This window comes from Schistocerca serialis, chromosome 3 (assembly GCF_023864345.2).
Source record: "Schistocerca serialis cubense isolate TAMUIC-IGC-003099 chromosome 3, iqSchSeri2.2, whole genome shotgun sequence".
Lineage (NCBI taxonomy): Eukaryota > Metazoa > Arthropoda > Insecta > Orthoptera > Acrididae > Schistocerca > Schistocerca serialis.
In genome coordinates, this window is record NC_064640.1 from 893471350 (window position 1) to 893488583 (window position 17234).

At 39.2% G+C, this 17234-nt stretch overlaps 1 protein-coding gene across 3 annotated transcripts in view; it reads left to right on the forward strand.

Annotated features, from left to right (window-relative positions):
* Window positions 1-17234, forward strand: part of LOC126471137 (delta(14)-sterol reductase LBR-like) — an 887948-nt gene that overhangs the window by 260298 nt on the left and 610416 nt on the right. For all 3 annotated transcript variants that reach the window (XM_050099227.1, XM_050099228.1, XM_050099230.1), the window contains exon 14: window positions 14938-15033. In XM_050099227.1, the coding sequence (XP_049955184.1) occupies window positions 14938-15033 (96 nt within the window). The remainder of the gene's footprint in view (window positions 1-14937; window positions 15034-17234) is intronic.

The following is a 17234-nucleotide window of genomic DNA, read 5'->3' on the forward strand; positions in this document are numbered from 1 at the left end:
ACAAAAACATGAAGTTCAAAATATGTGGGCTCCAAACCAATCATAAATCAGATATCATACCCATAACGCAAAAATGAAATTTTACACAAAACTGATAGTATCCAATCATCACATAAAGAGTGCAAGTGGAAAACAACTGGAGCCTTGTAAATTAGGAGACGAGGTACTGGCGGAAGTAAAGCTGTGAGGATGGGGCGTGAGTCGTGCTTGGGTAGCTCAGTTGGTAGAGCACTTGCCCGCGAAAGGCAAAGGTCCGGAGTTAGAGTCTCGGTCCAGCACACAACATCCATATCTTATCACAGAAAATTGAGGTTGGAGGCTTACCCACTTAAGAGCATGGTAAGCATCAATACATGACAGATCTTAGGGCAGAGTACAATACTGGTGCAGGCACAAGTGTTTTGGAGCACACTGTTCCGTACACCTTGGTGAACATGGGGCTTCACAGTAGTTGACCCCTCTGTATTCTCATGTTCACCCAACAACATCGTGAGTTATAACTGCAGTGGGCACGGGATCATAGTGTGGAACCATGAATCAATGGGAGTGTGTTATCTAATTGGATGTATAACATTTCTTGTTACACCAGATTGATGGTCATGTGCAGTTACTGCACCATCCAGGCAGGTGAAGGGATGCTCAAAACACACACTCCACTGCGGATGCAGGCTGGTGTGGGCCATATTATTCTATGGTGGACATTCACCTGAACTCCTGTGGGACCTAACTTGATAATCGAAGGCACTTTTACAGCTGTGTACCACTTGAACATTATTGCGGATGACATGCATTGCTTAATGCTTTACGTCCTCCGTAGTGGTGATGGTATCTTCCAGTGGTATAATTGTGTATCCCACAATGCCAGAATTGTGCTACAATGGTTTGAGGTGCATGGTAATGAACTCATGTTGGTATCTTGGCCACCACATTCACTTGATGTGAACTCATTGTGTCACATCTAGGAAGCTATCTGGCCCTAGCTCAGAACTCATAAATGCTTGGCCCATAATTTATTGGAAGTGCGTGACGTGTGTAGACATCTGTACCCCACAAACTTCAGAAACCTACTGTGAGCTTGTCAAATCCATGCCATGCAGATTCACTGCTATATTGTGTTGCACAGGTGGACCAACACTGCTGAACAGGGGCTCAGAGTGTTACACCAGGCTGGCTGTTAGTTGGCACTTCTTTAATTTTTTATAATTTTCCTTTTTCTATCTCCCCTCTATTTTGATTCCATTCAATGTAAAAATGTGGTGTGTGGAAGTTGGGTTTTTGAGATAAGGGTAAGGGTAAAGGGTGTTCAGAATCGAAAAATCCATATAAATAAAACCATTGACTTCCCAAAATATTACTTCTGCATGACAGGTTCATTCATTACCCAATGTAACCAATTTGTTTACCTCAGCCTTTTTAGCTGAATGTGTTCTCATATCACACATCACATTGGCTGATTGATGTGATGGGTCAGTGACCCCAAGGCTAGAAAGATGAAAGAGTGAACTGGGCTGTTCACTATTATAACCCAAGGTAGACCAGCCCGGTGGTCTTTCATGTTTGAGGGAAGTTAGTCATCATAGAGGGACAATTTTCTCACCTTTGGATTGATTATGGGAGAACATATATTTACTCAGGTACAACTTCTTTCAAATAACTTGAAGGAAATTGTCATCTATCAAACACACATTAAAGATTTTCTTTTACATTTTGTGGATGTTTATATTAACTGTGCATGAAAGTACCATGCTGGCTGTATGAGAAGTGATGATTGGGAAAAACACAAATTCTGACAACATGGGCTGAGAAAGTTCTACTGAAATTAGAAGCTTTGTATAAATAAAAATGTCCTGAAAGATCATCAAACATTCATAAACTAAAAGAAACACATGTTGTTCAAAATCTTGATGACATTTTGACACAGCACATGCTAATATGATTAAGACAAACAGTTTTCTATCAAGCAAAGGTAGCTAGGGATCATGCATGGAATCGATCACCAGCTACAGAGAAACAGGGAAGAGACAAAAGTGAAGCAAATATGAAATTCAACTACTCAGTTTATGACTGTATATCATAAATTTACTTGAAAATGAAATAAAAGAGACATTTTCTACTCCTTCTTTGCTGATGTTGTTGTTGTGGTTTTCAATCCAGAGACTGGTTTGATGCATCTCTCCAGGCTACTCTATCATTTGCAAGCTTCTCCATCTCGAAGTACCTACTGCAACCTACATCCTTCTGAATCTGCTTAGTGTATTCATCGCTTGATCTTCCTCTACGATTTTCACCCTCCACGCTGCCCTCCAATACTAAATTGGTGATCTCTTGATGTCTCAGAACATGCCCTACCAACCGATCCCTTCTTCTAGTCAAGTTGTGCCACAAATTCCTCTACTCCTCAATTCTATTCAGTACCTCCTCGTTAGTTGCATGATCTACCCTTCTAATCTTCAGCATTTTTTGTAGCACCACATTTCAAAAGCTTCTTGTCTCTTCTTGTCTAAATTATTTATCGTTCATATTTCACTTCCAGTACAAATACATTCAGAAAAGACTTCCTGACACTTAAATGTATACTCGATGTTAACAAATTTCTCTTCTTCTGAAATGCTTTCCTCACCATTGCCAGTCTACATTATATATTCTCTCTACTTTGACCATGATTAGTTATTTTGCTCCCCAAATAGCAAAACTCATCTACTAGTTTAAGTGTCTCATTTCCTAATCTAATTCCCTCATCATCACCTGATTTAATTAGACTACATTCCATTATCCTCGTTTTGCTTTTGTTTATGTTAGATAACTTTACTCAAATTTTGGTTGTTTACCTTGCTATTATTAAGACATTTCTTATCAGTTTTTCTCAGACCAACTTGCTGAATTGTTGGCATTGAGTTCAAGTAGTGTTGAATCAAAGTTACTCGAGCTCTAGGAAGCAACAGGAACAGTGAGTGATAACTCCATCACCACGAGTAAAAAAGATTATGTCCAGCATTAATGGCTTCCAAGCTTGCAGCTGCCTTTGACGAATGTAGGCTCAGTGACAAGGAAGCAGTTCACATTCTGATAGCTACAATCGAGACACTAAATCAAAATATCTGTATTTTACAGTCAACAAGTTACAGGGGAACAACAGGGTGACAGTCAAAAAATTTCAAAATTCTTTTTACTATGAAATTCAAATGGGTATACATTGAAGAGTTATTCCCCAATATATTGTGCGTGAACTCCAAAAAGTAATGATTCTGTGAGCATTGGAAGCTGAGCGTGCACGGCACGCCTTGGCGTTAGAAAACTGGTTCCACACTGACACTTCCTATTGATACCAATTTGAGTAAACCTGATTTGCTGGAATGTTGTTTGGGCAGTTTCATTCAAATTTTGAAAGAAATTTTCAATAGTCTCATTTGGAGATAGGCTCCAAAAATAGCATCCAGTCAAAGCGAAATTGTCAACATTGCTTCAAATTTGGCCATATACCTATTCAGTGTAGGCCATACTGCATTAATGCACATGGTAGATGCCCTTCAAATCCAAATCAGCGATTAAATGTGCTTATTCTGTGAAGATAGAGATGTCAACGGTGATACACTCAGCGGCGGAAAGGTCAATTAGCAAAAAGTGGCCATCCACTAACTGGGGCAATAGTTGTTATGGACCAGGCATCGATGATATCCTGTAAGTTTCAAGCTTTTTCCTTTTTTTATATACAATAAATACTTGTTTAACTTAAAATGTGTTTTTCTCAAAACCATGTTTTACGGTATAGTTGTTGTCACCCATGCTACAATTTTCATCCAATTTTAATGATTTTTGTTTTCCCTTGAATAAAATTGAATTATCTTCAGTTCATCATGGATGTTTTTTTTATGTTGATATTTAATATTTTTTTGGCCCAAAAAAGAGGGTCTGAAAAATGGCCTTTTTTCCAAATGTGTACAATTTCACCAAATCCCTATGTTGATCTAAAATCACATCTGTAAGGATCAGGATGATATGTAACCACAAGCGGGGTTACAGTAACAACCACTGATCTACCTCTTTCAGAACTGCTTCGGGAAAATACCAATAAAAACTTCAGTGTTGCTTTATTCATTGCAGCAAATCTTATTTGTGTACTACATTCCAGTATGGAGGAAAAAATCATGAACTTGAGCAATATTTTTGTCTGTTACCCTGTCGTACCCCATTTAAAATCCCAAGTCCGTAGAGAAATTCCATATGATAAAGGCTACAGAAATCAAGAACCAAGCCGGCCACTACAATCCATTGGGAGGATCAGTTACTATCAGAAACATTAACAAGTAAAGATATAGTAGAAAAACATTTTGTGATTTCAGATTGTGGTACTGAACAACTTCTTGACATGCCTGCATTTTCTTAGGTTGATATGTCTCGATTGCTCAGTTCTATTAGATATACTTTCAGAGAACAACAACACGCAGTGGATTATAGTGATTTTTTAAGAGTTATCTGCAACTTTTCTTTGCTGAGCATCATATTGTAGAGTAAGTACCCATTCTCCAGGGACTACCCTCATGCAAGGTAGATGGAAAAAGCCATTTATTACTTCATAATGTTTATTTTGCATGATAAATTTGAATTAGTGCCACAAAAAGGGATTACAATTTGGTGGTACATGTATGTTTTCTTTCCTTGTGTATCTCGAAGCTTGATTTTCTTGCCCCTTCTGCAACCAAAACACAATGTGTATTTCATTTATGGTACCTGCCTTCTGAACCTTTTGCCTTTACAATCCTTGTTCCAAATTTGTCTTCTGATTCAAAATTGAAAATGGTGAATGCATTGAATCATGAGGTGCAAACTTCAGACGAAAATATTAAAAGGGTTCAAGTAGTAATCAGTCAAAACCCAGAAATCATCAATAGTGGGATCAGACAATTTATTTATAATAAAACAAGACTGTTCTTAGTGACTAGTAAGCGGTACAGGGTACTGTCCACCACACACTGTATGGTGACTTGCTGAGTAGATGTAGTAACCATAGATTCTAAACTAGCTGTACCACAATGACCACACTCTCTTTTCACGAATGACAGTATTATTCTGTAAGTAACACTGATTTTCACTGTAGGTATGTCGTAGTGCGACGGAAATTTTTTCCCAGATTTGTCTCAAGTGACGAATTCCTTGACACTGATTTTCCTCACTAGGATGAAAATAAAATTTTCATCGATCCTCTGTACCCATGCGCCAAGCTCATGGAGGACTGCAGTAAATTATATAAAAAAAATGAGAATTAGGAGCAGTATGTACTTCAGATTTCTACCCCAGTATTTCAATTAGATTCCAGGACATAAAAATGAGACATTATCCAAGAATAAAAATTTGTAAAACAAAATTCAATTTTCTCATAATACTTACCACACAATCATTGTATGTTTTATATTGTGAATTGTTTAAGTTAATAAACTAAATTTAATAATCAAGTTGATAGTAATTGGTTAATCAGCTACATCAGCGTAATATTTTATGCGACACAAAGTAAATGAAATTTTTTTGCAGTTATTCCCATCCGCACCTGCTTGCCTCCCAACATGCAAATGTAGAGCCTTGGAACCCGGCCTTCCAGTTTGCTACAGATCCCAAATTGCACACAACTCATTTTTTTCGTATAACAAAACAAAACCAGAAGGGTTAGGATAAGGACAGAATCAAACATGAAGAATAAGAGTCACCCTAGTGTTTTCATTTATGCCAGTTATCAGTACTGCAGGTGATAGTTCTTACAAATAATTTTTTCTCGTTTTGTACCTAAATTAATTATCTGTTCAATGTAATGTAAGTGGCTGAATAAACAATTAGAGAAAGCCAAAATAATACTGTATTTTGTAGACTGAAGACACACTTCAATTTTTAAGCAATTTTTTTTTTAAATAAGATTTTTATCGTTTTATTACTAGACTGTGAAGCCCAACTAAAAATAAGTTATTTCATAAAACTGAACTGTATTTTAAAATTGTTGTAAATCTTCATCTGAACTTTCTTATTCATTTTCTTCCTCTTTGTGATCCTTGTTGCCCTCCTCGTATATGAGATGGTCTTCACTGCCATCAAGAGCGTTACTTATGCCGCACTTATTGAAAGATTTAACAATAATGTCTTCTATCACTCTAGACCACGACAGTGGTAGGCGTTTTAAAGCTCCCTTTGGTGTGAATTCATGTCGGGTTTTGTCCGGCATCCATTTGTTCCATTCCTCTCTTACATACACTTTAAACGGTTTTTTTTATTGAGGCATTAAGAGGTTGCTATTGTGAAGTAAGTCTTCTCAGAATAACAGCAAGCTCTGTGCTTCCCTGTCTCAGTTTCTCTTTCACAGAATTTTTAAAATGACTACTAAACTGATCTAGCACAATAAGAGAACTCTTCTTCAATAAAGTATCTTACCTTCTCTCCTGCACTCTGTTAATACAGAATTTCATACCAGCCTCATTCATCTAACCCTTGTCATGTACGTGAACAACTACTCCAAGTGTTATTTCACAATGTTCTGGCATTGTTTTGCATTTGAAAACTACCACTGGATTAGGTTTAGTACCGTCAGCACAAAATGAAAGGACAACAGTGTAGTGCATTTTTTAATGTCCACTTGTTTTTTTTTTTTTTTAGTTACAGTTTTAGCACCTTTCATGGTAACAGTTCTGTTATTCAGCACATCAAATGTCGGAGCCATATCATCCGTATTTGCTATTTGGCTTAGTTCCACACAGGTTTTCTTTCAGTGTTGAATAATAAAGTGATGGAAAGATAATATTTTCTTTTAATACTCTTTTGGCATTTTCTGAGATATTTTGGTTTGGTTCACATTCTAAGTCCGTGATGCTTCATAAACCTGTAGCACCAACTAACTCCAACCTTAAAGTGTGTTAAGTTCCACTGTAGCGGTAGCTTATGAGCGTGTATTTGAATCATTTTAGTCTTAATTCCAGTGCCGTTTTGATGGTGACCTTGAATCCATTTCAGTACATCATATTCTAGTTTTGGCCATTTTGTATTCAGTCCTCTACTTGCACATTTAGTCTTCCTCTTTTTTTTTTTTTCAGTTCTTCTTTATTAGCTCGCCAATCCCAAATGGTTTTTTCTGATGGTGGAGGCTCAAAATGCCCCTCAGCTGCTCTGTTTCCATATTCTTCAGCATATGCTATTACTTTCAATTTGCAGCCTGCACCATATGAATACCTTTTATTTCTTTTCCATTACGAAACTAGCTACTAACAAAAAATTGTACTGTTACAGATGACATAAATCACTTTTAATTATATTCACTGACACCGTAGACTGCAATGACATATGATAAACTGGACAGTGTTCTGGGTTTGCAGTGGTGGGGCGGGAGGAAGACACTGTTTGCCAGCTTGTGAAGTCCCGCAACTCATGTTCATCACTTTGATGCACTGCTGGTGCCAGTTAAATCAAATGTTGCCAGATAGAGAGAGGTCTCCTGTGGCATTGAATATATGACCATTTTTAAGATGGTTGGGAATTTTAAATAAAACATTGGACATTTTTTATTAATTTTGAGTATAAGACACACCTAAATTTTGGAGGCAATTTCTCGAAGAAAAAAGTATGTCCTATAGTCCATAAAATTTGGTATTGTTTTCTCCAGTAGAGTGGGAGGTACTGAGCGGAGGAAACTGATTGTCTACTGCCACATAGTTGATCAATATGGGTCAGGGGTGGCAGTAATTTTGGATCAGAGTCCACTTTCTGTAAGCAGAGCTAGGCATAAGGCCACACCTTTTAAAATGTTTGCATGCATTAGTTAACATTGCATTTCAGAAAAAGTATAAATTGCTACATTAAAATTCTGAGTTTCTTGGCAGGCCGAACTAAACCATTAGCGGGCTGCATGCGGCCCACAGGCTGCAATTTGCCCATACCTGATGTAGGTAAAACTTGTGTGTAATGACACCATGACACCATTTGAGGTTGGAAAAAGAGATGTGGTAATGTGTGAGAAATAGTACCTTAACAATTGGAGCATCTGGTTTAGTAATGCGAACACACACAGCAACTAATCTAATAGTAGAGTAAAGTCATCTGTGTCCTTGTTCGAAGATCCTAAAATTCCATTGCTACAGATGCCAAACATACAAACGCAAAAAAGGATACTCAAACAGGGGCATCTGGGAACAATTTTCTTTTTTCACTTCTGCGCTGTCCAGGAGTCTTCATTAGCTTGGTCAGCTGCACATTCTCTGAAAAGTGATAAAACTAGAAAATCTATAAGACGTTGAAAATACTGCTTCAGTTATAAATTTCTTTTATTATCACGGCCGGTTTCAGACTCTCATAAGTACATCCTAAGGTGTTGCAACTGTGCTGTGGCCCCTCGAGCGCCACGGTGGACGTGTACTACGTGTGTTGTGCTACCTATGAGTGCACAGGTAGCACACTGCTTCTAGTACACGTCCACTGTGGCACTCGGGGGCCACAGCACAGTTGCGACACCTGAGGATGGGCTTATGAGAGCCCGAAACCGTTCATGATAATAAAAGAAATTTACAAATGAAGCTGTATTTGCAACCTCTAGTATAATACTCAGTTGTGGATGTTCGTCCAAAAGGATTGTTTGTAGAAAATTTTCAGCTTTTGTTTCAGTCACCTTGTTAGCACACTGTCCAGCCACATTAACATCACCACCTGTCAAAAGCCTGAATAACCACCTTTTCCCGTACAGACTGGTGTGAGATATGCAGGAGGAGAGCCAATGAGGTTCCAGAAGGTACCGACAGGCTGTGCAAACCATACCAGCTCCAGTGCCATGGCCAGCTGTGCTAAGTTTCGTGATTGAGGACCTGTGATGTGAACAGTCCAATTGAGGTGGTCCCATACATTCACGATTGTCTAAATATGGAGAGTTCGGTGGTCAGCGGAGTGCGGTACACTCATTGTGGTGTTCTTTGAACCATGCACTTACACTGCAAGCTGTGTGACACATTGCAATGTCCTGCTGGTAGATGCAATCATGCAGAGAAAAAACAGACTCCATCTAGGGTGAACATGGTCCCCAAGGATGAATTCATACTTGCTTTGGTCCATTGTGCCTTTCAGAATGATGATATCACCCAGGGAATGCCACAAAAACATTCCCCAGACCATAACACTCTCTCGTGATTGCAGAGTGTCTGCTTTCAGACATCGTACATGCCAATGGCCATATCTCCGATAGACCACAAAATGTGATTCATCTGAGAAGGCAATCTGTCGCCACTCAATGGATGTCCAGTTGCAGTATTGGTATGCAAATTCCGACCTTCGTTGCTGATGAACAAGTCAGCATGGGTGCTTGAACCAAGCACCTGTTGTTTAAGCTCATATGCAGCAATGTTCGCTGGACAGTTGTTGAGCAGACACTGTTGGTAGTGCCTTGGTTCATCTGAGTTTCCAGTTGCTCAACAGTTGCATGTCTTATTCATCCATACGCCTCTCTGCATCAGTCGTTCACGACTGTCACTTATGGCCCATGATGCATCACAGTTGCCTGGGCGCTAGTTTTGGATCATGCCATTTTGCTTTGCATGATATATGTTTACCATGTCGACATGCAAACAGTTCACAAAGCTTAGCCATTTTGGAAAGTCTTCCACCCTTGGCCTGGAAGCCAATGATCTTGCCATTTTGGATGTCAGATAAATCGTTCTGTTTCTGCATTATGATAATGACTGCAATGTTTTCTTCATCTCTCAAAACACTTTATATATCCTCCACTGCTAGTGCTGTCACCTTTCATCTGTGAGTAGTCCGCCACGGTAGCTGAGTGGTCAGCGTGACAGACTGTCAATCCTAAGGGCCCGGGTTCGATTCCCGGCTGGGTCGGAGATTTTCTCCGCTCAGGGACTGGGTGTTGTGTTGTCCTAATCATCACCATTTCATCCCCATCGACGCGCAGGTCGCCGAAGTGGCGTCAAATCGAAAGACCTGCACCAGGCGAACGGTCTACCCGACGGGAGGCCCTAGCCACACGACATTTCCATTTATCTGTGAGTGGTAATTGCACATTGACACCAAACATACGTGGTTGTCACATTAATGACTCTAACCAGTCTGCTACAAGCAGTTCCTGTAGCGGTACATGTTCGTATGAAAGACTATGTGCTCTTTACATTTCCCACCAAATGAACCTGTCAAAATGTGATACTCTGAGCCATCTCTTAAATGTGATTCTGCATAAATTCTTCCATGGAACCTTCACTAATGTGACTAGACGTTGTATATTACTCTCACCAGTTTTTGAACTTACTTTCTGTGCAGTGCATGTGTGTACAAATTCAATTATGGCACATAATATTTAATGTTTTGAAACGTTTAATTATTAATGTGAAGTTTCTGCAAAAGTGTCGCTCTTTTAAGCTGCAAGTGATGTATATTGTTTGATGTCTTTTTTGATAACAATACTTGTCTGCTTTTCAGTGCTGAGAATGGAGTGTGTTCTTGGAGAGGGCTCAGTTTGATGTGTGTGCTAAGTTATTTCATTTATTTTCTATGGAGAGGAACTATAATAAACTGGTTCACTGGTTCCTCAACCCTCACTCCCTGACCTCTACTCCACTCCTCACTTTAACTACCTACCAGCTCTCCTACACAGCAACTTGCCACCCAGCTTTCTGGCTCTGTACCACTCGCTGCATGTCCTGCCCATCCCAGTGCCACACGTCCCACTGAGGACACGTCACACAGCCCACCTGTCCCCGTGCCATACAACCTACAGATGTCTGGTTGTTCTTCTCCCGTCACTCCCACCTCCACCCCACCATCCCGCTGCCGTGTTGCTACTTGCTGCCATGTCTCGCTCTCAGAAACTTCCCACAGTCTGCCAATTCCACTGTCTACTCTTGCACTATTATTTATAGATCTTTGCTGTCTGTCTTGTAAGTCTCCTATAATTTCTGCTTTGATCTACTTGTTACTGATTATGATGAACTGTTGTTAAATTATGTGCTCATTGCGTCTGAAATGGTTTAATGCTAGCCTGCCAATGCTGAAAATTAAATAATTAAACAGAAACTGTTCATTTCTGGGCCCTGAATGACTGAGGCTACATGTGCAACACCTATTGATATTAACATAAAATATGAGTAAATCAAAAGGTATAAATATACTATAGGCAGTGAAGAAAGTTTGTTAAACTAATTTCTACATAATTGGAAAATAACAAAATAACACGTACTGCTTCCTGAGAGTGAATTTTTTAATATGCACAGGGATACCCAAAGTTTGATAAGAAAGAATATATTTTCAGAAACAAAAAAATTAATTCTACAGAATTATGGCATAGATTTTTGAAAAGAATTAAGTCTTGAGACTGGAACATTGTGTAACACAAAAATTTTGAATATGAATAACTTTTGAAATATTAAGTTCTCAGAAATTAGATGTCAGCTTGAAAGAGGAGATAGAGGGATTTCAAATAAGCTGTTTGTCTAAAAAATGTTTTTTGCATCATTGAATTTTGATGTTCACCTTTTCTGCATGTTTAGTATATTAAATCATGAATATGTCTAAGAATAAAATGTTTTTGTATAAACTGTTTACAGTATTACTGTCACTATTGCTAAAATACGCTGTGACTGTAAAGTACTATTGGAATAAGAATGTGACCATTTTGGTATATTCATTGTGTGAACATTACTAATGAAAGTAGATCAGAAAAGCAAATAGGAAAATTGATACAGACATCAGTAGTGGTATAAGAACAAATACTATTGCTCTGATGCATGATTTGTGCAGCAGTCCCGTTTTGCATGTTGCTTGCAGACCTGTGCTGCAGCCCCCTATTTGCCCGTCACCCCCAGACGACTCCCGCAGCTCCCTATTTGCCCGTCACTCGCAGGCCCGTGCCGCAGCCCCCTATTTGTCCGATGCTCCCATTTCTGTGCCACAGCCTCCCTATTTGTCCGATGCTCCCATTTCTGTGCCACAGCCCCCTGTTTTATATTGCCCCTGTGCCGCAGTGCACTTTTGTACCTGTCACATGCAGGCCTGGGTGTCACAGCCCAATTTTTCCTGTGTTTCTCACAGCCCTCATTCCTATGCTGTTGCTCACTAACTGTCCTGCTGCCCACGTTCACTCTGTTGCTGCCCCCCCCCCTCAAATCCTATCCTGTCCCTCTGCCCTCTGCCATTCCCCCCTCACTTGTCTCTGACCCCTCTGCTCCTGCATTGCCTCTATTGTTTGCCGCCACCCTTCATCTGCCCCTTCGTTGGCCACCGCTCCTTCCCTCTGCTACACCCCTCCCTCTGCAGTTGCCACAACCTCTCCCCCTGCTCCCCCCCCCCCCCCCCACACCAATCAGTTGCAGCCATTACTGTGCTCGCATCCATCTTGTTGGCGGCAACCATCCATCCTTCTGCCCTCTTCACTCCCCCTCTCCACTCCCCCACTCCCTGTCCCCTCACTGACCTGGCCCTGTTGCTCGCTCCCTCTGGACTTGAGCTGTGGGTCACTTTACTCCCATCCCTTGCAGTGCATGTCACTTTACTCCCATCTGTCACAGTGCAGATCACTATACTCCCGTCCCTTGTGGATGTGCACTACAGTTTACCCCCCCCCCCCCCCCCTTTCTTGTTGGCTTGTGCCCAGCTCACTTTCCCTAAATGACTTCCAGAAGTGTGTTGCAGTCCTTCTTTCCCTCATCACTCTGAGATCCACTCCACTCTACTGCCCCAGCTCACCCTGTCTCTCTCAGACCAATGAAACTGCCATGCATCGGCATGTTATTGACTGACCTTTCCCATTGATTTTCCTTCCATGATGTCGCAATCACCAATTCTCCCCTTCCTTTAGTTGTCCATTCTTCCTTTCCTCTGTGTGTGTCGTTGGTTTGCCAGCTATGATACTCTTTCTGTCCCACCTACTCATCGACTTGGTGTTTCCAAACTTTTCACCTTCTCTTCCCTTCCTCACTATTTCAGTTTCTTTTTCTTTTCTTTTTAACTTATTTTCTGTTACAGCTTTCTTTTCCATTTTTGTGGTCTGTATGGTGGACTCTGTTTCATTGTTTCTTATTTCTTGCCATTCTGTTACCTTAGGCCATTTCCTTCAAGAAAATAATACACTGGATAGATCACAGATTTTTCTAATCTTTCATACTAGGCTGTAGTACAACATGCTTCTCAGGCTTATTTGAGAAACTGAGGTTAAAAGTTATATGAGCCTGTTGAATATTGTAAGAGAGCACTGGCTCTTGAGAAGTGCTGTTAGCCCTTTTTGCTAAGGAGCCAGACTGGAAAAGCTGCATTTGCTGTTTCCTAATCACTTCTTTTTATTTCTTTCTTTTTATTTTTCCTAATCTTTGACAAACTATTTATATCAGTGCAAAGAATCATGTATCTTTGGAAAGGAACAATTATACCGCTGATGATCATGGTGGTGCATTTGTGTCGATGTGTAAATCGTGATGAGATGAACATGTATTTATTTTAACTGCATGCACATGTCATATATACAGGCTGTCCCAGGAGGAATGGTTGATAGTCAGGTGTATGACAGAAACGATTACTCAAAGCAAAAACCTGTAGTAAACAGGGGCTCTAAATGCATACCTTAAGAGCTAAGAGCACTTGTTTAGTACTCGTAGAAGAGATGTGTTGTACAGTAGCAAATATTAACAAGTGCTCATAGTTCTTAAGATATGCTTCTTAGAGCCCAATTTGAGCTCGTGTTTACAAATGTGTGATCCAGTCTACCACCTATCAAAATTATGGAAAGCAAAGAGCTTGCAGTAGAAGAGATTTGTTTCACAGTATTGAAGGTGATGAAGTGCTCGTATCTCTTAATGTGTACATTTTAGAGCCCATGTTTACTAGACTTTTTTGCTTTGGATAATCATTTGTGTCATATCTATGAGTATTGACCATTTCTCCTGGGACACCCTGTACAATGTATGGCTTTCAAATAATGTTAAACCTGGTATGACTTTAATTGTGGTAAGCATATAAATTGTTGTAATTAATTTAGTCTACAACCACTAATGTTAGGAACATAATCCTGGCTGTCTGTGTTAACTCTACATAAACATGTAACTTTTGCTGTTTTTTGAGTAAGGTGAAGACTTTATGTCCGAGTACTTTTGTTTATTTCTATTTTATGACTTATGTGATTTTTAAGTGCGTGTTAATGTGGGGTTAACACAGGTAGCAAGATGATGGGATCTTGACTCCCAAAACCCGTTGCTGATGATTACATTAATGGATGTATGCTATGTTAATTATAATGATTATCCTTACAACTGCTACATACTGTTTCTAAGATACACAATATTAGTAAGCGTATAAATGTATTAACATTCATCACAAATCCCTACTGTATCTCCATCATATCTCGCCAGGCGTGTTCTGCAATGATCATCACCGTTATTGTTGTTATTTTGTTGTGAAACGTGATTCATTGTGACAATACAAGTACGGAGGAGAATAGCACGTAACATGGTTTTAATGGCGTACAGCTATTGCACTGAAACCTCTGCCCATTGATTGGCACTCTCATATGTTATTCAACAAGCTCATGAGACTTTGAGCCTTGATTACTGGAAAACAGTTTATAAGTGTATCATATTAGACCTGCATTTATTATTCCTAAGTATGGACTACATATGTGTAAAAGGTGGCAAAAACTGGTGACCCACGTTGTGTGTGCCTCCCTTGTGAGTTACGCTATTTTCCAAACTGCTCAGACCTTATAGGTAACTTCGATTACCACCTAGTCTCTGTTTGAATGTACTGGATTACTTTCACATGTAAGCCCAGTAGCACTAAATATTAAAATTTGGGTAGGTGTGTTTTTTCATTTTTGCTCTGCCACTGCTTTTAATTTGATCTCTTGTAATAATTTTGTTTTAGTTTCATCCTTCTTTAATCTTTCCTATATGGTGTCAATAATACACTACCTATTTTCTTACAAATTCCTAGGATCAGTAGATCTACATGCAGGTCCAACTAGAAGATCAGATAGTCTATTAATGCATGGAGATAGTCAACGCATAAAGAGAGAAAATTTAATGCATGGTAAGTTGTATACCTAAAGTTAGTTGTTGACCTCTAGCTGTTTGAGTGCAAATTGACAAGGCTTATTGCTTTTAAAACTTATAAACTTAATAGGCATATTGGAATTTTTATCACCAGAATTTAACAGTTGTAGTGGTGCATTGCATTAGTTATACCATTTAAAATAAGTTTGTCAATACAAGCAAATTCCTACCTTCCCACTGAAACAACAGGTGGTCACTTAATTTTTGTACCACATTTTATGTGATGATTCATTCAGGAATTATGGTGCTATGCTTTGTGTTCAGAAGTGATGCACTTAGAAGATAAAATCTTCTTGACATTATTCACATCAGTGTTTAGCACGCAGTGAAACCACAGGTTTCTCATGGAAGTATTCAATGATTGTTTTAAGACCGAGAAAGATTCAGTAAGTACACACTGTCGAGCATTCGAAAACCTTTGGTGACCATGTTTACAGCCTTGATATTGCTACCAGATGTCCGACTCCTTATACATCTGCCTCCAAGATTACTATCGGGCGAGATAAATAGAATAGAAAATGGGCAGCCGTAATTTAATCAAACACATTACCAAGGTATGGCCGCTTGAGCTGACCTGTGCCCCTTTTTGGGTCATTTTGCATCAAATCCTACACAATTACTAATTGAGATGAAATCACCGAAGATGTGGTGGCATGATCAGATAATTTACTGGTAGTAATTTCGGCTGACTCCAAGGCAGCTGTAGAGAAGAGGAAAAGTACAGGCCATGGTCAAATACAGAAGTGGTGTGGAGGCAATGAAGTGAAGTGATACTAGCATCTAACTAAACACGGTACCTGTTGCTGGAAAGGTGAACTTTCCACAAATAGGAACCCCATTATACCACCATAAGACAATTCTATTTATGTATGTTTTGCATAGATAACAAATAGTATACTTTATAATGCAGTCTGTGTTATCGGACCAACATACCCAATTACGACTGTACTTGTGGGGGCAGATGCATGACCTAAAATTTTATCAGATTGGCTTGTTGAAAGTCAACAGGGGGCAGTCATGCACTGTGTCTTTCAAGCCAACTCAGCAAACCATTAAACAGTCGAAAGAACATGTTAGTGAAATCAAATTAAATTGTAAATAGGAAAAAACAAAATGCATGGAATGATCGTATAAAATCCCACAGAATAATAATGTACCCTCAATCAAATAGTTTAGAGTTCACTTCCAAGAATATTTATTAAATGATTATTCACACAAGTGTGGCCTTACATAGATTTATAAAATGTGATAAATCAGTTGAACAATAATAAACTAAGCAGTGAAAAATTAGTCATGCAGTGTGAGCAGAGCATTTAAACACAGTGGTATGCACAGATAAAGCTTTAACACTGCAAAATCACACCAACAGTCACTACAAAAACTTAAGTTCATTAATCTTACTCACCATTGTGGCAGAACACACAACAGGTTCATCACACTATTATAAATAATAAATACAGTGAAATATTATAGGTCACAGCTGCCTCAAATTTTTAACGTTGGATTTGTCTGGTCACATGAAAACAATCACTGTAAACCACATAAACATTTCTGTGTCTCTTAGAATGTAAAGTTCAGAACTCGCTGTCACAAAATTATTATAAGTCCTATGAAATTTCAGAGGATTCATCCATGACCTCAGGAAATTTTCTAAGTCCACTGAAAGCTACCTGAAGCCTTATGGTACACAAGCTGCCGTATACTTCTCCAACCTATCATGCCATGTGATCACTGATAAAAGATCTCGCATGTGCTTATGCTAATGGCTATAAATATTTCATGACATCCCAACTACTGAATTCATGTGAAACATTCAGAAATGACCACCATTCAATTATAAAAATAATTACAGATACAGACAATACACTAGTAGGTAGAGAGAAGTTCTTCCAGTCACTTTGCAACCTCTCATTGGAATATACATGTACTAGCCGGTTCTCTACGGCTTCTTCCATACACGTGTTCAACACATGTGGTGCGTATTGCAAGCAGGCGATGAGTGTTTATTTACTCTGATCTGTAATTGTTAATTAAATAAAGTGAATTGGATTTGCAGTGCCGTATTGAGAAAATGTCATTCCCACGTAATTTGGATAGCAGAATAGGTATTGTAAACAGTTCACAGAGAGAATTATGGAAATTGAAGAGCAAATCTGTAGGAACATCATCCACTTTGAG